This window comes from Lissotriton vulgaris, unplaced genomic scaffold (genome assembly GCF_964263255.1).
Source record: "Lissotriton vulgaris unplaced genomic scaffold, aLisVul1.2 SCAFFOLD_822, whole genome shotgun sequence".
NCBI lineage: Eukaryota > Metazoa > Chordata > Amphibia > Caudata > Salamandridae > Lissotriton > Lissotriton vulgaris.
In genome coordinates, this window is record NW_028245005.1 from 714,192 (window position 1) to 738,905 (window position 24,714).

At 45.0% G+C, this 24,714-nt stretch overlaps 1 protein-coding gene across 1 annotated transcript in view; it reads right to left on the bottom strand.

Annotated features, from left to right (window-relative positions):
• LOC147666670 (complement C3-like) overlaps positions 1 to 24,714 on the bottom strand; it is a 285,541-nt gene that overhangs the window by 102,948 nt on the left and 157,879 nt on the right. Inside the window, exons 17-19 of the mRNA XM_086948981.1 lie at positions 3,231 to 3,282; positions 2,219 to 2,306; positions 918 to 1,007 (exon numbers count right to left, since the gene is read on the bottom strand). Coding sequence (XP_086805107.1) covers positions 918 to 1,007; positions 2,219 to 2,306; positions 3,231 to 3,282 — 230 coding nt within the window. The remainder of the gene's footprint in view (positions 1 to 917; positions 1,008 to 2,218; positions 2,307 to 3,230; positions 3,283 to 24,714) is intronic.

The following is a 24,714-nucleotide window of genomic DNA, read 5'->3' on the forward strand; positions in this document are numbered from 1 at the left end:
AGATGTGATGAACTTTGATAGGGCTGGCTCTGAGACTACTCTGACTCTGACCGTTGTTGGCTGGAAGGTACCAGCGGCCAACAGGTGCAGCACAGCCCGCAGCTTTGTCTGCGGACGGATGTTGGTTGTCCACTGCGTTGGTACCGTCAGCCTGTGGGCAATGATAGGTGGACTATAAGGTTTCCTTCAATGTAGCCCCATTGACTCCATCGACAGAAAGCTTTCTCCAGCGGTCTGATGTAATAGGGGTCATTGGAGGAAGGGCATTAAACCACTAGCCCTATTTAGTGTGGGCAATGTAATGTCCTGTTTTTCTGTCTGTTATTACTAGGAAAAACCTGGTAGTGAGGGACAGAAAAAACAATATTGACCCCTACACCCTTGCAGAAAACTCTCAATGTGTGTAAATCATTTGTTTTTCATTTTTCACAAACTGCCACTTTGGGAATTAATGTATGATTTTTAGGTGGGTGGCTGGACATCACAAATGATGACTGCCACCTGCAAACTTTTTGTAACTTGAAGGTACAGAGGAGAGCGCTGGTCTGGCTGCCATCTCTAAATTTGATGTACATTAGTCTCTCAGCATTGTAGAGTTACCCACCATCATCCTGACAGGGAGATTACTGTCTGTCAAACTAAAAACCAGGCCCCTAGTCTGGAAAACCATTTGGTATTGTGGTTATAAATGTGCCACAACCATTGACTTGAGACTTGCCCAATTCGCCCATCCATGGTTTTTACTGAAAGTGCTCATTACTTCCAAGATTTAAGTCTCCCGAGACCATTGTGCACCAACAATTGTCTCCAAGAACTCAACAAACAGTAGCAGCCATAAGAGGCAATCCCCTTATGTAGAAAGACGATAACATACAATCTTGTAGAACTATATACAGTAAAGAACAATGCTAAATTACCTTATCAAGGTAAATGATGAGAGATCCACGGTCTGACCGTTCCGTATCCATTTCATACTTGGAAATGTATTTGTCAACTCGATTTGTCAGCTGAGGAAAGAATGGAAAGCAAAGGATTAGCATGGATATACAATATTTGCCTCTATATTAAACTCGAAGCTAAGGGCCTTATTACGAATTTGGTGGTCTGACAATGGGAGAACCACATAAGCCCCGCCAGTAGTCCACGGCGTTGGCGGTACAAAGACCCATGTATTAAGAGTTGACCACTGTGCCGACGGTGTGGATGTGGAGATCTTGCTGCGGTGGCGAGTACTTTTACCATATATATTGATGCCTGTATGTGCATTGCAACTGCCTGATACATGTTGAAGAATACCATCTACCCATTAATGGAGTCCGTCCCATATGTGGGTAGTCCAGGCAATGGCTATGTGGTATGAAAAGGACGCACCTTTAGATATATGCAAACAGGGTCATAATACTCGGGGTGAAGATACTGCTATAAAGTGGGGGCCTGAAGAAAGAGATCCATGTCAGACTCTGCCTGGAAGAACAAGGAAGGGGTGAGTATGCACCCCAAATTCTTCGTGTCCACCCGCTTGAAGCAGGCAGTCTGACTGCCATGATCAGCTTGTGGAAAAGACAACTCGTAATTAGGACGGCGGTCCAACTCCCCTGTACCGGCCTATGGCAGCTGCCTTTCCCCGACTGCGACCCCAACGGTCTGCTGGCAATCTCAGCGGTTCTACCGCGATCTTCGCAATGCCAATCCACTGAACTCGTAATACGGTGGTTGGACCGCAGAGCTCTCCACCGTTGGACTGTCAACGCGGGTACAGCAGTTCATTGACTGCCAAACACATTATAAGGTTCTAAGTCTATTTATAGGCTACACACTACCCATTAGGTCTCCTTTAGGTTCAAATAAATAGGCTAGTCAAGCCACTGTACTGCCAGTCTAGAATAAGCAAAGGGGCAAGTTATTCTATATGGTGTCATGTCAGTAGTTTGTCTTTTATGACAAGATCAAGTTTCCCTTGTAGCTCTCTATGGGGACCTATAATCTGACATGATGAGGCGAAAAAAAGAACTTAAACCAAATGATGTGGACGAAAGTGCATTTCAATACAATTCAAGAAATTTCCCTTCAACCCCTTAGATTGTGCTGAATTAAATCCACACTAGTTGCTTCAAGCTAAATCACAAAGTACCTCTGTCTCAGGCTAGTTGCAGCTTCTCAACTACTAATCTGGGAGGTGGGTGGATCGCGGTGCGACATCTTGCATTTATTACAGTACCTTGTCTAGATCATCCACATCCGGGGTGAATCCAGTCAACATGGAGACATCTAGGATTGTCATGGTGGAATCAGTGTTTCCGAGGAACCTGCCAAACAGCAAATAGCAAAACTTTCAGATCTTTTCAGTTTCTAAATTTCAATATTTTAAATGCTATATATATATAGATTCGGCATATTACCAAGCGGCAGATGTATGGGTACAAAAAAGCATGGCTCCATAATCAACCTCTCAGCGACTACGTGGTTGGAGTGAGATGCCTTTTTCCCAACAAAGCATGAAAGTGCACTCACAAGAACTAAAATCGCCACAAACCACAACTATGGCAGTGAGTAACATAGAGGCATGCACTCCAAGATGGCGGCAAGAAACACTGAGGGACTACTGTGCTACGATAGTCCCTCCTCGCTGAAGATCACACAGGCGGAGCCCAAATCTGCTTTTAAAATGAACCATGAAATCTTGGTTTCCTTACACACCGAACAGCATCTGAAGAAGTCAGTTAGACGAAACGCGTCATGCTGGGTGGATCAAAAGGACTACAATACCCTTGCGTGCTCCAAACTTGTTTAACATATATATATATATATATATATATATATATATATATATATATATATATATATATATATATATATATATATATATATATATATATATATATATATATAGAAAGAGAGATATGTTTTATTTCGTCTTTAAAGATCACAGATGGTGCATTTGAGAAGGACAAGTTCACTGCATTTGTTCAGTCACTTGCCAGTTTGGCTTTGTTTACAAACACATTCATTAGCAATCTGCTCATATCGTTAATTTAAGTGAGTATAACAATATAATATTTGGCTTCATGATTGACTAATGTGTTCATGGAAAAACCTTCCCTTGGCAACCAACAGCTGATGCAGATCCCACATGCAAAGTCAGAGGCCAGTGATGTGTAATTCCATGCGGCCCTGGAGTACCAACAAAGCACTTGATGTATGCATACAGTGAATAACAGAAGTGTTCTCACCTCATACAGATGGTAATGAACACTGAGCTGATGGTCCCCTCGGGTCTCTTAACTAAAAGAAAACAGGACATCATGTTAGACAGTTTTTCATAGCAACTTTCTCCCTATCTCCCTGCATGAAGCCATCCTTCTCTGCATCAGGTGAATACAGAAGAAATTCCTCAGAACTTAGCATTTGCCTCACTTGTTGTCCACGTTTAAAGTGGAAATGCACCTTTACAGATGAGTGCAAGTGCCCTTGCTTTAGCACAACCTGGCCCTAATTCAGAGGCGTAGTTACATACAGTGCAGCAGGTGCAATCCCACCAGGGTTAATATGTACACAACTATGCCCAAATGATGGTTATATTTTGCTGTACAAGCAGTGGGTGGGACAGTTTTTAGCTTGAATATGGTCAAAAGTACCCTTGCTATGCCACATACAGAATCAGACAAGTCTTGGACAATTAGTCCGCAAGAGGCTATCATATTTTCCTAAAAAAACGTAAATAGAGTTTTTTTTACTTGTTACTTCTCTCTGGCAGATTTTCTGCCTTGCTTGTGCTGCGTTCCTGGGCCTAGGATTTCACCAAGGTCTTTAGGGTAAGCATGGGCGGAAAATCCGTTACGCTCGTGGATTTTGCGGATTTTCGGTAAATTCGCAATCCGCGAGATTTGCGAATTTCCGGCAAAATCCGCAAATCCGCGAGCAGCGGATTTTATGGCTTGCTCGCACTGTTCGCGTGAGTTCGCGGCTTCCCAGTTCAACTTCGCGCCCCGCGAATAAGCGCTAAATTGCAGAAATACGATCTTAGCAAAACTGAAACTACTTACCAGGTTCAAAAGTTCAAGCTCATCATTAGTAGCCATTTCCTGTAGTGCTTCCTGAGGGGCCCCTCCAGAGTTCAGTTGCCTACTTGCAACTATTATGTGACCCTGATCTGACCCTCAGAATAGTTACACAAAGGTCCTGAATTACAGCTAAGGCAGACAAGCAGGAGCCAGGCTGGAAGTTCAAATCCAGTGACACATTAATCAGCCCCTAATTCATTATTGTCAGTTGGGGCAGGGCAGGTGTTGTAACTAATTTTGCAACAATGAAAGCACTTAGCAAGTGCAAAAGATCACTAATCAGGAAGCACTAAGGAAGCAGGTGCCAGCTAAAAAAATATTCTGTGACACATTAATCAGCCCCAAATTAATTCAGGTCACTTGAGGCAGGGAAGGTGTGCTTTGCTTTGCCACAATAATGTACACTGGACAACCAGAGGGTGCTGTGATGAAACAGAGGGTGGCATGGGTGGGCCAGAGGGTGGCATGAGTAGTCAGAGAGTGGCAGTGGTGACATAGAGTGGCAGTGATGAAGAAGAGTGTCCCAAACAGGCTGGACACGTAGAAACAACAAGTTCGCAAAACTTGCGACCCGACAGGTAAGTTCGCGTTTGCGAAATTGTACAAAACCCTCGCGAACTGGCAGAAACCCGCGCGAACACACAAAAAAAAAATCCGCAAATTCGCGAGAATTCGCGGATTGCGAGTTCGCAAATCCGCAAAATTCGCGAACGCGAGATTCGCAAAATTCGCCCGTGCTTACTTTAGGGTGCTAGCTTCGAAAAATTACAAAATAGGTTAGTAGCAACACTCAACTTTATCAATGAACATAGGCTGCCACAACTTGGTAAGATCAACGTTGTATAAGATGCCTTAGCACAGTCATAAACACTCCTGTTTACCTGTGTAATGAGATCCTGCCACTGAGATCCGGCATCCTCAATGGGCAAATGTGGAAGGATGGGGAGTCGGCCCTAGGAGCATATGTAGTTGCCTGGACCTTGACTTGTGAAAGCTCCTTGTCGCAAGACCATGGGTTCACATCCTTTTCAACCTACACAAAGTAGCTACGGTGGTGAAAAGGGTCACTTCATCCTCTGCACCAATTTGTACAATTGTGGGGCTTTATGGGGTTACTTTTAGTAAATCCCACCCAGCAGCTGGGGATATTGCAGGCAGAATATTGGATTAAGAGGGCGGGCCTATCCAGGATCCCACTGCTACATGAATGATCCTAGTGAGCCCTTATATACAAACGCCAGGACAAAAACTACTCTTAAGGGTATGACTCCTTGTGGGTTTCAAAAGGGGAGACTAGTTCTCGTCCCTCGGGTTAGAAAGAAGGAGGAACTTGATGTAGCAGTGAGTACTACTCACTCACTGTAGTGATTCCTGGACTTGTGGTTCTTAGTACGATTGCTCCAGAAAACAAGGCTAGCATTGTTATGATAGTCTACATGATTGACAGCTGGGCCTCTAAACGCCCACACGTGCATATGAAGTAGGCCTTGGTGCTGACATGACCATAGTATGTAGCCTTTACCTCACAACTGTTATTCCCTATTACCTTTATCCCACAGTCTTTACCATGCAGGTTAGTATATTCAGTGAGTTTTTTACCCTTACCACGTATCCTTTACCATGCATTACTTTACTCTACAGGTAAGTATATGTATATTTGTTTAAATACATTTATTTTAATGTTATTTATAAAAAAGGGTAAAGGTGACGGTAGAGGCAAAGGCAAGTTATGGTTGATTTGAAGATTTTGGTTCAGGGTTATTTTAAGGGTTGAGGGGTACACAGAGGTTAAAAGTGATAATTGTAATTTTAGAGTTAAGGAGTGGGTAGATGTAAAGTGGGGTGAAGTTTATTTTAGGGTTAAGGGTGGGTAGAGGTAAAGGGAGGTAAGGCTGATTTTTAGGATATAAGGGGTAAGTGTGATTTTAGACTTAAGGTGGAGGGTTGAGGTAAAAGAAGGTATGGGTGACTTTAAGGTTTGAGGTGGATAAATGTAAAGGGAGGTACGAATACATGAAAGTTTGATTTAAGGGTTTAAAAGGGTTAGAGAGTAATTTTAGGGTTCAGGAGGAGGAGCAGGTAGAGGTAAAGGGAGGAAGAAAAAGCCAAAGGTTACTGGGACATTATAGTTAGGTTCAGATTTTACACACACAAAACCATAAGAAATTCAGCAGTTATAGTTATCTCAATTAATTATAACTCGTGCCCTAAGGTAACTATAACTTGCGCCCCCGCTATGCACATTTTTCTCATCAATAATTAAACTGCAAATGTTGCAGTGACATTACCAGTGATGTCATAGAAAATGTTATGAGTGATGTGCTATGTGCGATAATTAGCAGTGCAAGCTGAGGGCATGAGTTATAGTTACCTTAGGGCACAAGTTATAGTTACTTGAGATAACTATAACTATAAATGCTGAATTTCTAAGGTTTGATGTGTGCAAAATCTGAACCTAACTAAAACGTCCCTGCATCCTTTGTTTTTTCAGTGAATTCTAAGGTGTTTTTTCATTTCTATTTCCTAACTATAACTTTGATTTTTCCAGTGAATTTCTACATTTTTAATGCTATTTCCTAACTATAACAACCGTGTTACCTTTGTTTTTTTGTGAATTTCACAATTTTTTAAAATATAAATTGTACTACAATTTGACCCATTCGTTCAATACACATTTTCACAAGTTTATATATACATTTTAGTCAAACATTCATTCTTATTATATATTTTAAAACTAAAAATTATAAAATTAAGGTGCAGTAAGGATTAGTTACTTACCTGTAATCCTAGTTCTCTTCCAGGGTAATCCTCATCAAAGTCATAAGCACTAGAATATTCCCTCCCATGCGCGGGACCCCGGAAACACAATCATATATGTGCCCCACATATATGTATCTCCATATATAAATATCAGAGTTAAAGAATGATTCCACAATTATAATAAAGTCATCTGATAAGGGTGGAAACATTGTCGTACAGAATACAACCGACTATATTGCAGAAGCAAACAGACAGCTGGAAAATCGAGATCATTACGAGCCACTAAAGAGCAATCCACTGGAAAAATGGAAGGAAGAATATCACTCTCTTTTGTTGGCATGGAAAGATAAAGGTCTGATTGACTTTGATGAGTACTCCTACTTAAAGACGGAGAATCCCATCACAGCCACAATTTACTTTCTACCCAAAGTGCACAAGCACTTGTGAAACCCCCGGGTAGACCAATTGTGAGCTCAATAGGATCATTACTTGAAACAACATCTAGATTTATCGATATATTCCTAATGAACTATGTAACCACACTACCGTCGTTCCTAAGGGATACAATGGATTTCCTTAACAAAATCTCAGGAATTAAATGGAAAGCAAATTTTTTAATGGTTAGTATAGATGCAACATCACTCTATACGTCAATACGCCATGAGGATGAGATCAAGGCCATTAAAAAAGCTTTGGAAGTAAGATCCATCAGCTATTTGGAGCATTCAGCTATGTTGATATAAATGCTTACTTATTGTTTAACACACAATGCATTCTTGTTTCTGGGGAGCCTGTACCTGCAGAAGCAAGGTACCGCAATGGGGATGTCATTTGCGCCCACATATGTGAACCTCCTGATGGCGATGTGGGAGACTGGAGTGATGGAAGAGGAGAAAAGACATAAATCAAGAATTAAACTCTGGTGTCGTTTTATAGAGGATCTATTTATAATCTGGGACGGAAACAGCAATGATCTCCAAATATTCATTGACTCACTGGAGAGAAATGACCAAAACCTCCACTTTACTTCATCAATGAGTGCAACTAATTTGATCTTTCTAGACGGTGAAGTTTTTGTTAAAGAAGGAACCTTGTGTACAAAAATACATAGAAAACCTACGTCTTGTAACAGCTTGCTTCACGCGAACAGTGGGCATCCAATTAAACTAAAATGGAGTGTTCCGTATCGACAAATGCTGCGAGCCAAAAGCAATTGCTCAGAATTGGATGATCTTGAGAAAGAAATTGATGGATTAAGTAAGCGATTCCAGGAGCGAGGTTACCCTGCAGAAGTAATCGCAACGGCACGAAAAAGGATGAATTTGAAAAGAAGAGCAGACCTCCTTTTGCCAGTAGATAGTAAAAGTGATGGAATGAGACATGAATCAGACAATAAGGAGAATGTGACACGCTTGATTGTCGATTACAACAACCAAAGTAAGGAACTCAAAAAGGCTTTAAGAAGAAATTGGAACATCTTATTGCTTGATGACACTTTGAGAGAAAACTTGACCTCTTATCCCAGTATCACCTATAGAAAAACTTCATCACTACGTGATATTTTAACTCAAAGTCACCTACAGTTGAAACCCCCTAAGAAAACATCATGGCTTACAACTCCAGGATTCTGGAAATGCTCCAAATGCAAGGCCTGTGAACATGCCACGAATATCACAGATTACAGACTACAATGAGGACGAACTGAAAAAATAAGGGACCACATAACGTGTGAATCTAAATGTGTGGTATACAGACTCATGTGCCCTTGCGGAAAATTCTACATAGGGAGCACAATAAATAAACTAAAACTAAGGATCCTGCAGCACCTAAGAGCGATCAAAAATGAAGATACGAGCTATCCTATGGCTATACATTTTGCGAAATACCGTCAATCGAACCCCAACTTGCTAAAATATGCTGGAATAAAACTTAGCAAACCATCTGAGAGAGGGGGTGACCAAACATTACTTTTACGCAAACTTGAATCTAGAATGATCTTAGCAATGGGCACGGAATATCCCTTCGGACACAACCTGGATGCCGAATTGTTCGTACATCTGTAAAGCTTTCATGGAACTATAAAATGAACTGTTTATCTACAAATCCTTCTGCAAATTGATTAATTCAATTGTAAATAGTATGAGAACCTTGAGAAGAGAAATCGCCATAAGAGAGAACAATTCCTTCCAAACTGTATACAACTCCGGGACAAATCAAGAGAATAACACATTGATGAGAGTGCCACTTTGATGAAATACAATATGAAATCCACTTCGAACCAAAAACTTATATTGTATATAATGTACTTTACGGATTGAAGATGCAAATACCATAGGGAATATTGAATTACGGATACTTACCTTGAAGTGCATAAGTCCTATTATGGTAGAATGCAATGACAATATAAGAGGATAGGTCTTGTGGACATTTGAATCACTGTGTAAATAATGTAGAATATGTATAGATTAAGTGTACTTCACACTTATGATGGCGTTCAGATTGAATATGTGTAAAAAAGCGGGATAAATACCGCGGAGAGTTATAAATTATGAGTACTTTACTGGAATTGAACAACATGTAGCTGTGAAATTACCTACCCTCCTCCATTTACCGGAACCTGTATATAGCTTGTAAATATTTAGGTGTAAGTCACATACACTGTAAATCATTTACAATGAGTACTTTACTCATTATGTATTAACCTTTAAATACATAATGTACGACAAAAACACCTACAAAATGGCGACTACTATTATGCCATTACCTGCAAGCAAGGTTAACAGTCTAGACACACAATAGAAATGGAAAAGGGGTTTGTACTGCACAGAGCACTTTAAAAATGGTCTAGACACCAGGGACTCTATGGTCCAGTGGAAGGCTTGTAGTAGCCGAAACGCGTAGGCCGTCCTAATCGATGCACGTTATTTTGCACATGGTGTGTAAATAAATAATTTTTGTTAAAACTTACCTGTTGCTGTGCCGTGACTTCCATCACTACAAACGAAGTGAGAAGAATCCAAGGAATATATATATATATATATATATATTCACTGAAAAAACCATAGGTTATAGACCATATATAGTTAGGAATTAGCATTTACATAACCTTGAAAATTCACTGAAAAAACCATAGGTTATAGACCATATATAGTTAGGGATTAGCATTTACAAAATCTTATTTTACTCGCACAAAACCATTGAAATTCGCATATATAGTTAGTTGCACTAACTATATATCGCGCACCCGCAATCCACTGCTGATGATGTCACATATTACATCATTCATGACATGGTCAGTGACATCACTGATGACATCACTGATGACATCTCAAATGACATCACTGATGACATCACTGAAGACATCTCAAATGACATCACTGATGACATCTCATTTGACATTACTTATCACATCACTGATGACATCATTCATGTGATAATACGATGAACCTCTTCAGACTCTAATATAACCTTAGATACAATCAGCGTAAACAGACACTCACAGACTGTCACTCATCCATGGAGTTACTCACACATCTAGTCAGTCATGCAAAGAATCAATCACACCTTAATTTCCTCAACTATACAGTTATACACACCTTACTTATTCAAACATATACTAACACATATTTACTCTCTTATACAATCCTTGATACAAGTTCACAATGATCCATACAGCCACTCACACATTCACTGGCTCTTATGCACAGTTATTTATATATGTCAACTCTCACATGGACTGTGTTTTACATATGTACTTACTTTGACATGTAGCACTGAGATATCCTTTCACTCACCAATACACTCATGCACACAGTCAACCGCCCATACAGCTGTTTCCACATGCACTTTTGAACCCATACATCTAGTGAATCAACTGCTCACACATCTATGCACAGAGTTACACACCTCCCAGTCACCCCCACACACACACTCACTCTCCCATACAAATACTTGGCCAACCAATCAATAACCCATATAGTTACTCATATAGCTACTGATCAACACATGCAGCAGTTTACAGAACAACAGACATAATGATGCACAAATTAAGACAGTTTAGTCACTAACCCATGCACTCAGTGAGACACATATAATCACTCACTCATACAGTCAGTCACGCACCTACTAAATCCTTCATCCAGACACTTCTACATCTACTCATTCTTCAATATGTAAAACATATTTAAACTTTACAGAAACACACAGTCACTGGATGATGTCATCAGTGATGTCATCAGTGATGTCATTTGAGATGTCATCAGTGATGTCATCAGTGATGTCACTGACCATGTCATGAATGATGTAATATGTGACATCATCAGCAGTGGATTGCGGGTGCGCGATATATAGTTAGTGCAACTAACTATATATGCGAATTTCAATGGTTTTGTGCTAGTAAAATAAGGTTTCGTAAAGGCTAATCCCTAACTATATATGGTCTATAACCTATGGTTTTTTCAGTGAATTTTCAAGGTTTTGTAAATGCTAATTCCTAACTATATATGGTCTATAACCTATGGTTTTTTCAGTGAATTTCAATGGTTTTTTAATAGCAAATATCAAAAGCTTTAAAATGTCAAGTACGTGGTAGGTAAAAACATTTTTGTGTTTATGCACGCTGATGTGCTTTGAACGCTGCCCCCCCTCCTCTTTTTTTTTAGGAGTATTCTCTCTTTGCAGATAGTGAAGGGTAGGTAACACAGGCCTTTGCCCCTGTTGTAACCCGTCGTGCCTGCTTCCCTCTCCATTTGATTGATTGTTATCCTAGCATTTATTGTTTTGGAATTGGTTCTCTTTGGTTCATTCTCTATTTACAAACAAGCACAGAGTCGCAATACTCTGTTTAGTCTTTGCAGATAGTGAAAAATCGTTAAAAAAACAAAAGGAATCAAGCAAAATAGGTAGGCCACTAATGGGATCTCTTTTTGACCTCGCTAAAATAGAAACATTATGAACAACCCCTTTTGAGAAATACGAAACTAGTGAGAGGAACTGAGCTCGACACCATGATGGCTGCAAGACAGCTCGGCTCCGCCGCCCACCCCACCCAAAATAACGACAAACCCTATGCAAATATTATAAATATATACAACACACCAGCAAAGTAACAGGGTAAAACGTTTTATTAAATAACTATTTACATGGCAGCCTGCTGCAACATCGATCCAAACAAGCCTTTGTATTTGGGGCTCAAAATCAACAAGTAGCAGGGTAAAACGTTTTATTAAATAACTATTTACATGGCAGCCTGCTGCAACATAGATCCAAACAAGCCTTTGTATTTGGGGCTCAAAAACAACCATCAATAGTAAGATTTTCATAGGTGAGTGTAGGTTCATGGTTTTCCATCCACAGACTAAAAGCCTGGAGTGGGAGTGAAAGAACAATAACTAGGTAAGAAGGAAGGCAGAGGCTGTGGGAAGGACTCTGGATATGGTATGTTGCTTGGTCCCTGAGATGCTTCGATGTCACTGCCTTGCACAAATGGCATAAGTCCTGGATGTTGGGTGCCATAGTTGAGGGTTCCGAGCAGCGCTTGTAACACTGTCTGAAGCTTATTTGCACCTGCTGCAGCTTCACTATTCTCAAAGTAAGTGGGGGCTGTTTGTGGACCTGACTGCATTGGAAAACAATGTGATGCGGTGCCTCCCTGAACCGCTTGACGGACGCCCCCGAGATAATTGCGCCTGCTCCACACCTTGTCCTACAATCAGTTTGACCTGAAGACATGTCCTGCGGTGCCCTGGTCCGACCATCACATATACCTGTGCCAGGAAACGGCGTGGGGTGCACTAGAAGGGAGAGGCGGCGCGAACGAGCCTCCCCCACCTCCCCAGGTGGAGGTTTCTCAGCTACACCCCAGCGCTTCACTCGACCAGCTGACTTGCGCCCGCTCTTGCGACACAGTGCCTCGCTCGGCCAGCTGAATTGCGCCTGCTCTTGCTATTACAACATCTCACCCGCCATCCAACGGAATTGCACCCAATCTTACGGTACAGCGACAGGCGGCTGCTACGGAGCTCACAAAATGGCGGTCGGCTCCACAGACTTGGGCCTGGCCTGCAAAGATGGGTCTGGGCAACCGTGGAACTCAGACGCTTGACTGCTAGGGCATGCGCCCCATTCCCAAAAGAGTCCCCTCAGCCTTGAAGATTCTACAACAGTCACTGGGACCCCTGACTCCCGCAGGCTTCCGGTGGGGAGCGGCTGCCATGATTGCTCGCGGAATGGCCACGACGGAGCCACGAGATGGTGGTGCTCTCATGCTGTCGCCAGCTTCAGTCTGAAACATCCAGAAACACTGTAGACTACCAATTCGATCAGTTCCGGTGGAGCCCCAACGTGACCCGGTAGAGAAGAACTTGCCCTCCCCTCTTTGACTGATGGTTCTTATAGCCTGTCCCTTCTGTTGTCATTTAACAGAACTTTTTGGACTGCTGAAAGGGGTTGTGTTCCGACCGCTGTTTGGTGGAGACATTTTGACTATATTCTGGACCTGCGTTGTCGCGTAATGCGTCATATGACGCGCCGCGTTAGCGCACCCGGAAGTGCTCCGGTGCGCGAGGCGCAGCTTCCCGGAAGCGATCCAGAGCGCGGCGCGCAGCGCGTAACGTAAGCATAACAGGTCATGTGACTTGTTAATAAAACTTTTCATTGGTTCATTTTACTTTTGTTATTCTAATGATGGAAGGCTTGGTCATATGACCTAAAAATAACACTTTTCATTGCTTTCGAACATTTTTTTTTCCCAAATGATGAAAGCCCCACCTTTTTTTTTCTCACTCTGACTTGTAAAACAAAGGACCCAGATGCATTTACAGTTTACCACTAACAATGTTCCAGGCTAATGTATTTTCCCGGGAAATTTACAACTGTCCTGCAAGTAAAATATTCCTATTTCGAGAAAAAGGGCGTTTCTTCGTCCCATGAGGGAGCCGTTGAACAAAAGAGGCTCGGCCTGCTGTCTTAGTCGCTGATAGGCATGAATATCGGATTCTTATCGATCACTTTATGTTGCAGGAGTAGAAAACTCAACAGCCCTTGACCATTTATCTTTACTGCGTTCCTGCGTATTATACCTTTTAACCGTCATGTAATCGGGCTGCTTTATTTCACTTGCCTTTTACTGATTCGAAAACAGTGGCTATTATTCAAAACTTTACCCATCTAGGTACTACTACCATGTTTTGTTTTAAAAACCTTTATTGTGAAAATGTCAGTATACAAATACGGGCCTATAACCACGTGGGCCGGCCACGGAGCAAACTGGAATCGTATATGATAAGAGAACATTTACACTGTAAAAGAACGTAACGGGCGGGCCATTAGGTTGCAAGAACTAAGGTGTCTAACAGTTGCGGAATCGGTGGACGTACATTTTATAATTAAAGTACGACAGGGCCAGTTACAATAAAATTATCTAGATATACATTTGCGGGCAAGTACCATAGGTGACGTTAATTCGAACTTTCAATAGTACAGTAATCAATAACACATCAGAACTTAATATCAATAGGGATTTCCAAATGTTCAATCAGTACTCGTCCCCGCCCGCCATGTGCTTCAAAACTGCATACGTATCTCGTGATATCAAGGTTGGGCAACCAGTACACAACAAGGAGTTACGAGTCCCATTTATACCGGCGCCATTTTGGGCGAGGCCGGGCAGGTCCAGGATATAGTCAAAATGTCTCCACCAACCAGCGGTCGGACCAGAACCCCTTTCGGCTGTCCAAAAAGGTTCCGTTAAATGACAACAGAAGAGATAGGCAACAAGAACCATCAATCAAAAGAGGGGACGCTTTCGTGAATGGGGCCCATGCCCTAGCAGGCAAGCGTCTGAGTTCCAAGGTGTCCCAGGGCTGTTTTAGTGGACCAGGCCCAAATCCAAAGAGCCGGCCGCCATTTTGAGAGTCCTGTTGCAGCCGCCTATCGCTGCACCGCAAGAGTGGCCGCAATTCAGCTGGATGGTGGGCGAGACGCTGTAGCCGCAAGAGCGGGCGCAATTCAGCTGGATGGCGGGTGAGGCACTGTACCGCAAGAGCGGGCGGAACTCAGCTGGATGGGGGGTGAGGCACTGTGCCGCAAGAGCGGGCGGAACTCAGCTGGAAGGTGAGTGAAACGCTAAGAGGTGCCCCACTGCAGATGAGGTGCCTCCACCTGGGGAGGAGGGAGAGGCCCGTTTGCGCCGCCTCCCCCCCCCCCGGGCACCCCACGCCGTCTTTCGGCACAGCAATGTAGGATGGCCACACCAGTGAAACTTGCTGGACACCACCTCGGTGCCATCCGGATCTCGGCGCGTTGTGCTGCCTTCGGCGTTCTGTAGCAGCAAGAGAGACCGCAACTCAGCTGGACGGCGAGGGAAACGCTAAGAGGCGCCCCACTGCAGATGAGGTGCCTCCACCTGGGGAGATGGGAGAGGCCTGTTTGCGCCGCCTCCCCCCCCCGGGCACCCCATGCCGTCTTTCGGCGCAGCATTGTAGGATGGTCACACCAGTGAAACTTGCTGGACACCACCTCGATGGCATCTGGATCTCGGCGCGTTGTGCTACCTTCGGCCTACTGTAGCAGCAAGTGCGGGCGCAACTCTGCTGGACGGCGAGTGAAACGGTAAGAGGCGCCGCACTGCAGATGAGGTGCCTCCACCTGGGGAGGCGGGAGAGGCCAGTTCACACCGCCTCCCCCCCCCCCCGGGCACCCCACGCCGTCTTTCAGCGCAGCATTGTAGGATGGCCACACCAGTGCGGCAACTTGCTGGACACCACCTCGGTGCCATCCGGATCTCGGCGCCTTGTGCTGCCTTCGGCCTATTCGCACATCGGTCCGCTACTGATGCCGCCTCACAGGCCAACGGATTTTATAGGCTTTTTATAACCCAAAGCCGCATAACAGGTCATGTGACTTGTTTATAAAACTTTTCATTGCTTCATTTTACTTTTGGTTTCCTAATGATGAAATGCTTGATCATATGACCTAAAAATAACACTTTTCATTGGATTGAAACATTTTTTTTCCCAAATGATGAAAGCCCCACCTTTTTTTTTCTCACTCAGCAATCCAAAAAGGTTCCGTTAAATGACAACAGAGGGGACAGGCAACAAGAACCATCAGTCAAAAGAGGGGAGGGCAAGTTCTTCCCTACCGGGTCACGTTGGGGCTCCACCGGAAGTCATCGAATTGATAGTCTACAGTGTTTCTGGATGTTTCAGACTGATGCTGGCGTCAGCATGAGAGCACCACCATCTCGTAGCTCCGTCGTGGCCATTCCACAAGCAATCATGGCAGCCGCTCCCCACCGGAAGCCTGTGGGAGTCGGGGGCCCCGATGACTTTTGTAGAATCTTCAAGGCTGAGGGGACGCTTTCGAGAATGCGGCCCAAGCCCTAGCAGGCAAATGTCCGAGTTCAAATGTGTCCCAGGGCCATTTTAGTGGACCAGGCCCAAATCCGAAGAGCCGGCCCTCATTTTAAGAGTCCTGTGGCAGCCGCCTATCGCTACACCGCAAGAGTGGGCGCAATTCAACTGGATGGTGGGCGAGACGCTGTAGCCACAAGAACAGGCGCAATTCAACTGGATGGTGGGCGAGACGCTGTAGCCGCAAGAGCGGGCGCAACTCAGCTGAATGGCGGATGAGGCACAGTGCAGCAAAAGCGGGCGGTAAACAGCTGAATGGCGACTGAAATGTAAAGGGGGGCGCCCCACTGCAGCAGAGGAGCCTCCACCTGGGGAGGCCCATTCGCTCCCCCTCCCCCCCCCCCCGGGGTGCCCCACGCCATTTTTCGGCGCAGCATTGTAGGATGCCAAGACCAGTGCGGCAACTTGCTGGACATCACCTGGGTGCCGTCCGGATCTCAGCGCGTTGTGCTGCCTTTGGCCTATTCGCACAAAGGACCGCTACTGACGCCACCTCACAGCAGCCCATCGTTGCTTTGTTTAAAATGTTTTTTTTTAACGTGTTTACTTTGTTGGAGCGTTGTATATTTTTATAAATTATTAAAGTGTTATAATCCTACTACTTTGTTGGAGTGCTATATATTTTTAATGTGACACATAATTGTGAAGACTTTGATGTACAAAAAGGCATCCCTGGAATCTTCCGCTTCAGGCTCGGTCCCACACACCCTCACAGTGAGAATCCCCTCCCCAATCACAATACAGGATCGTTATCAGATTGTAGGAACGCGTGTGGTATGACGGATCTCATGGGGTGGGGGCCTTGATCTACTGTAACTCCTTTGAAGAGGGGTGATTCTTTACAGTTGGGGCCATAAACTACATCCACAGGGCTAAGTGATAGCCTGGGACCGGCCTGGACAATCAGACACAGAGGAAGAGGAGTGTCAGAGGGTACGGTAGTGAATAGGGTGAAAGGGAGGTGTCGGGCGGGCACAGGGTGTGATTCTCAGGGAAGAGCAGCGCAGATGGGGGGAGGTTTATGGCCCATGCATGAGAGAGAGAGCGGGGGTGACCAGTGCGTGGAGGAGATGCTTGCGAGGGTGGGGAGCCATGCTGAGGATCGACGGCGTGCAGAGAGTGGGTCGGGTCAAAGCATCTAAAATGGCTGCCGTGCACGACAAAAGTGTGGCATTGGAAAAAAGGCAAAATGGCGCAAACAATGTTTATCAATACGGATTAATTTATAACAATTATTTTTAACAATATATTTACTCGCAGTGACAAAATGGCGGTCAACACTTCCTGATTTCCTTCGAATCGAACGTTAACAGACGTCACGCAGCAAAAAAATTAAAATCCGCTCACGCGCAGCCACTGGAAGACATGTATCAACATATATGAGCATCCTCAGCCACCCTCAGAAAACATAGGGGGTCAGGATACGTCTCCCGTACCCCCTTATACCCATTTCTCACATTGTTTTTTCCTCCATCTTGTAATTTAATTAAAACGAAACACAAAATGGCGAATTCCCGTTTCGCTACCGGTTCGCGAACCGGGAAGCGCTTCTACCGCGAAAAATCAAATTTTTTTTATTTGCCCCACGGGACCCTTTAATAACTCCAACATCATTCCTAGGGGGTCAAGAGGGGTCTACCTTGCCCCCTTTCATTAAATTCCCCCTTTGTTTTTCTCCTCCTCTTGTCTCTCGATCCTACCGAGAGACAAGATGGCGGCCGTTCCTGACTGTTTAGAATGTTGACAGACACCGGAGAGCCAATCCGCTTCGCTTCGCAAAGTTCCATAACGCGTAAAGTACGCGAACCGGATCGCTTCCCGGGATGCTGTCACAGATGTATCTGTTTTTTAAAACGTTAATTTCTCAAAATTCACTGGAGCACATATATTGAGACCCAGCAAAGGCACATCGGGCTAACAGTCCCTACAATTTTGCCAATTTTCGTGCAAATCCATTCAGCCGTTCGAGCTAAAAGTGAGGCCAAACGCCCTATATATATATATATATATTACCTACTGGCGGTCGCCAGTAGGTATATATAGTTAGGATTTTTTCTCTATGGGACTTTTGAAAATTCTATGTCTAATAACTTTGCCGTTTGTGGACGGAATCGGCTGAAATTTTCAGGAAAATGGCACATTTTGTTTCTGAGCAGCCCCTGAAATTTGGGGGGGTTTCGTCAAGGGGGGGCTGAGAAAAAAGGGGGGTCCCAAAACGCGTTTTTCCCATTCATTTTTCCATAGGGCGTTTGGCCTCACTTTTAGCTCGAACGGCTGAATGGATTTGCACGAAACTTGGCAAAATTGTAGGGACTGTTAGCCCAATGTGCCTTTGCTGGGTCTCAATATATGTGCTCCAGCATAAACCTCCCCCCATCTGCGCTGCTCTTCCCTGAGAATCACACCCTGTGCCCGCCCGACACCTCCCTTTCACCCTATTCACTACCGCACCCTCTGGGGGTACGGGAGACGTATCCTGACCCCCTTTGTTTTCTGAGGGTGGCTGAGGATGCTCATTTATGTTGATACATGTCTTCCAGCGTCTGCGCGTGAGCGGATTTTTATTTTTTTGCTGCGTGACGTCTGTTAACGTTCGATTCGAAGGAAATCAGGAAGTGTTGACCGCCATTTTGTCACTGCGAGTAAATATATTGTTAAAAATAATTGTTATAAATTAATCCCTATTGATAAACATTGTCTGCGCCATCTTGCCTTTTTTCCAATGCCACACTTTTGTCGTGCACGGCAGCCATTTTAGATGCCTTGACCAGACCCACGCTCTGCACGCCACCGATCCTCAGCATGGCTCCCCACCCTCGCAAGCCTCTCCCCTACGCACTGGTCACCCCCGCTCTCTCTCTCATGCATGGGCCATAAACCTCCCCCATCTGCGCTGCTCTTCCCTGAGAATCACACCCTGTGCCCGCACGACACCTCCCTTTCACCCTATTCACTACCGTACCCTCTGACACTCCTCTTCCTCTGTGTCTGATTGTCCAGGCCGGTCCCAGGCTATCACTTAGCCCTGTGGATGTAGTTTATGGCCCAACTGTAAAGAATCACCCCTCTTCAAAGGAGTTACAGTAGATCAAGGCCCCCACCCCATGAGATCCGTCACACCACACGCGTTCCTACTATCTGATAACGATCCTGTATTGTGATTGGGGAGGGGATTCTCACTGTTAGGGTGTGTGGGACCGAGCCTGAAGCGGAAGATTCCAGGGATGCCTTTTTGTACATCAAAGTCTTCACAATTATGTGTCACATTAAAAATATATAGCACTCCAACAAAGTAGTAGGATTATAACACTTTAATAACTTATAAATATATACAACGCTCCAACAAAGTAAACACGTTAAAAAAAACATTTTAAACAAAGCAACAATGGGCTGCTGTGAGGTGGCGTCAGTAGCGGTCCTTTGTGCGAATAGGCCGAAGGCAGCACAACGCGCTGAGATCCGGACGGCACCCAGGTGATATCCAGCAAGTTGCCACACTGGTCTTGGCATCCTACAATGCTGTGCCGAAAAATGGCGTGGGGCGCCCGGGGGGGGGGGGGGGGGGGGGGCGGGAACGGGTCTCCCCAGGTGGAGGCTCCTCTGCTGCAGTGTGGCGCCCCTTTACCGTTTCAGTCGCCATTCAGCTGTTTACCGCCCGCTTTTGCTGCACTGTGCCTCATCCGCCATTCAGCTGAGTTGCGCCCGCTCTTGCGGCTACAGCGTCTCGCCCACCATCCAGTTGAATTGCGCCCGTTCTTGCGGCTACAGCGTCTCGCCCACCATCCAGTTGAATTACCCCCACTCTTGCGGTGTAGCGATAGGCGGCTGCCACAGGACTCTTAAAATGGCGGCCGGCTCTTCGGATTTGGGCCTGGTCCACTAAAATGGCCCTGGGACACATTTGAACTCGGACATTTGCCTGCTAGTGCTTGGGCCCCATTCTCGAAAGTGTCCCCTCAGCCTTGAAGATTCTACAAAAGTCATCGGGGCCCCGACTCCCGCAGGCTTCCGGTGGGGAGCAGCTGCCATGATTGCTTGCTGAATGGCCACGACGGAGCTACGAGATGGTGGTGCTCTCATGCTGACGCCAGCTTCAGTCTGAAACATCCAGAAACACTGTAGACTATCAATTCGATGACTTCCGGTGGAGCCCCAACGTGACCCGGTAGGGAAGAACTTGCCCTCCCCTCTTTTGACTGATGGTTCTTGTTGCCTGTCCCCTCTGTTGTCATCTAACGGAACCTTTTTGGATTGCTGAGTGAGAAAAAAAAAGGTGGGGCTTTCATCATTTGGGAAAAAAAATGTTTCAATCCAATGAAAAGTGTTATTTTTAGGTCATATGATCAAGCATTTCATCATTAGGAAACCAAAAGTAAAATGAACCAATGAAAAGTTTTATAAACAAGTCACATGACCTGTTATGCGGCTTTGGGCTATAAAAAGCCTATGAAATCCGTTGGCCTGTGAGGCGGCGTCAGTAGCGGACCGATGTGCGAATAGGCCGAAGGCAGCACAACGCGCCGAGATCCGGATGGCACCGAGGTGGTGTCCAGCAAGTTGCCGCACTGGTGTGGCCATCCTACAACGCTGCGCCGAAAGACGGTGTGGGGTGCCCGGGGGGGGGAGGCGGTGCAAACTGGCCTCTCCTGCCTCCCCAGGTGGAGGCACCTCATCTGCAGTGCGGCGCCTCTTACCGTTTCACTCGCCGTCCAGCAGAGTTGCGCCCGCACTTGCTGCTACAGTAGGCCGAAGGTAGCACAACGCGCCGAGATCCGGATGCCACCGAGGTGGTGTCCAGCAAGTTTCACTGGTGTGGCCATCCTACAAGACGGCGTGGGGTGCCCGGGTGGGGGGGAGGCGGCGCAAAGGGGCCTCTCCCACCTCCCCAGGTGGAGGCACCTCATCTGCAGTGGGGCGCCTCTTAGCGTTTCACTCGCCGTCCAGCTGAGTTGCGGTCACTCTTGCTGCTACAGTACGCCGAAGGCAGCACAACGCGCCGAGATCCGGATGGCACCGAGGTGGTGTCCAGCAAGTTTCACTGGTGTGGCCATCCTACATTGCTGCGCCGAAAGACGGCGTGGGGTGCCCGGGGGGGGGGGGGAGGCGGCGCAAACGGGCCTCTCCCTCCTCCCCAGGTGGAGGCACCTCATCTGCAGTGGGGCGCCTCTTAGCGTTTCACTCGCCTTCCAGCTGAGTTCCGCCCGCTCTTGCGGCACAGTGCCTCACCCCCCATCCAGCTGAGTTCCGCCCGCTCTTGCGGTACAGTGCCTCACCCGCCATCCAGCTGAATTGTGCCCGCTCTTGCGGCTACAGCGTCTCGCCCACCATCCAGCTGAATTGCGGCCACTCTTGCGGTGCAGCGATAGGCGGCTGCAACAGGACTCTCAAAATGGCGGCCGGCTCTTTGGATTTGGGCCTGATCCACTAAAACGGCCCTGGGACACCTTGGAACTCGGACACTTGCCTGCTAGGGCATGGGCCCCATTCACGAAAGCGTCCCCTCTTTTGATTGATGGTTCTTGTTGCCTATCTCTTCTGTTGTCATTTAACGGAACCTTTTTGGACTGCCGAAAGGGGTTCTGGTCCGACCGCTGGTTGGTGGAGACATTTTGACTATATCCTGGACCTGCCTGGCCTCGCCCAAAATGGCGCCGGTATAAATGGGACTCGTAACTCCTTGTTGTGTACTGGTTGCCCAACCTTGATATCACAAGATACTTATGCAGTTTTGAAGCACATGGCGGGCGGGGACGAGTACTGATTGAACATTTGGACATCCCTATTGATATTAAGTTCTGATGTGTTATTGATTACTGTACTATTGGAAGTTCGAATTAACGTCACCTATGGTACTTGCCCGCAAATGTATATCTAGATAATTTTATTGTAACTGGCCCTGTCGTACTTTAATTATAAAATGTACGTCCACCGATTCCGCAACTGTTAGACACCTTAGTTCTTGCAACCTAATGGCCCGCCCGTTACGTTCTTTTACAGTGTAAATGTTCTCTTATCATATACGATTCCAGTTTGCTCCGTGGCCGGCCCACGTGGTTATAGGCCCGTATTTGTATACTGACATTTTCACAATAAAGGTTTTTAAAACAAAACATGGTAGTAGTACCTAGATTGGTAAAGTTTTGAATAATAGCCACTGTTTTCGAATCAGTAAAAGGCAAGTGAAGTTAAGCAGCCCGATTACATGACGGTTAAAAGGTATAATACGCAGGAACGCAGTAAAGATAAATGGTCAAGGGCTGTTGAGTTTTCTACTCCTGCAACATAAAGTGATCGATAAGAATCCGATATTCATGCCTATCAGCGACTAAGACAGCAGGCCGAGCCTCCTTTGTTCAACGGCTCCCTCATGGGACGAAGAAACGCCCTTTTTCTCGAAATAGGAATATTTTACTTGCAGGACAGTTGTAAATTTCCCGGGAAAATACATTAGCCTGGAACATTGTTAGTGGTAAACTGTAAATGCATCTGGGTCCTTTGCTTTACAAGTCAGAGTGAGAAAAAAAAAGGTGGGGCTTTCATCATTTGGGAAAAAAATATGTTCGAAAGCAATGAAAAGTGTTATTTTTAGGTCATATGACCAAGCCTTCCACCATTAGAATAACAAAAGTAAAATGAACCAATGAAAAGTTTTATTAACAAGTCACATGACCTGTTATGCTTACGTTACGCGCTGCGCGCCGCGCTCTGGATCGCTTCCGGGAAGCTGCGCCTCGCGCACCGGAGCACTTCCGGGTGCGCTAATGCGGCGAGTCATATGACGCATTACGCGACAACGCAGGTCCAGAATATAGTCAAAATGTCTCCACCAACCAGTGGTCGGAACACAACCCCTTTCAGCAGTCCAAAAAGTTCTGTTAAATGACAACAGAAGGGACAGGCTATCAGTGATGTCATTTGAGATGTCATCAGTGATGTCATCAGTGATGTCACTGACCATGTCATGAATGATGTAATATGTGACATCATCAGCAGTGGATTGCCGGTGCGCGATATATAGTTAGTGCAACTAACTATATATGCGAATTTCAATGGTTTTGTGCGAGTAAAATAAGGTTTTGTAAATGCTAATCCCTAACTATATATGGTCTATAACCTATGTTTTTTTCAGTGAATTTTCAAGGTTTTGTAAATGCTAATTCCTAACTATATATGGTCTATAACCAATGGTTTTTTCAGTGAATATATATATATATATTTATACATACATACATATATATATATATATATATATATATATATATATATATATATATATATATATATATATATATATATATATATATATATATATATATATATATATATATATATATATATATAATAGAAAAGCAAATACAGCCTTATACACACTAGAGCTGAATAATGCTGTAAGGACTTCCCATTATATCATAAAGAATACATTAGAAAACAGGGAAAAACAACCGCAGAACATGTTTAAAAACTGTGTTTATGCTTAGCACTTAGCACAAACTCTGAGAAAGGACTAAAAGCATTGACAGCTCCCAGGCTGCATTGCAGAAACATCGCCTAAAAAGGCTGAAAAGCTAACTCATAGCAACATAGCAATAAACTGGCACTGTGCCTTTAAGGCAGTCATGACCCCCAGCTTCCCATCATGCCTCAGGGGTGACAGTTAGGTCAGTTGTTCTTTACGGTGACTCAAAAGCCATAACACAAATAGTTGACATTACCTTTAAAAATACAATAATCCTTTGCCCGGGGAGGCGAGAGGGTTGCTTATGACTGATGAGGATACCCATGGAAGAGAACTAGGATTACAGGTAAGTAACTAATCCTTCTCTTCCAGGGGATCCTCATCAATAGTCATAAGCACTAGAATAGAATAGCGAGCCTCACCTCATCCCCCTGCGGGCAAAGGAAACAGAACAGTAAATTAACCAACCAGCTCAGATAACTAAGCTCAGATAGATTTCTTACTATCCGAATAGATTCCTCAAGGAGGCCTTGCCAACTTGAGTATCTGCCCTGGAATCGGATTATAGACAATAATGCCTTGTGAAAGTGTGAACCGATCTCCAGGTTGCTGCCTTGCAAATCTCCGCCATTGGAACATCATGCAAGAAATCTACTGTGGCCGCCTTTCCCCTAGTGGAGTGTGCTTTAGGAGACAACAAAAGGGGTTTATTTGCCAACTGGTAGGCCGATTTCATACAGGACACTATCCATCTTGAAATGGATCTCTTGGAGGCTGGAAAGCCTGTTCTCATGGCACCATAATTCAAAAGCAATTGATCCGATTTCCTTATACCCTTCGTAACCTTGAAATAGAATTTTGGCACTCTTTTGAGGTCTAAGGAGTGGAGAGACCTCTCTGCAGGAGTTGCTGGATTGGGAAAAAAGGACGGTAGAGAGATTGACTGATTAATATGGAAATCAGATATAACCTTTGGCAAAAAAGCAGGGTGAGCCCTTAACACTACCCTGTTGTGGTGAAACAC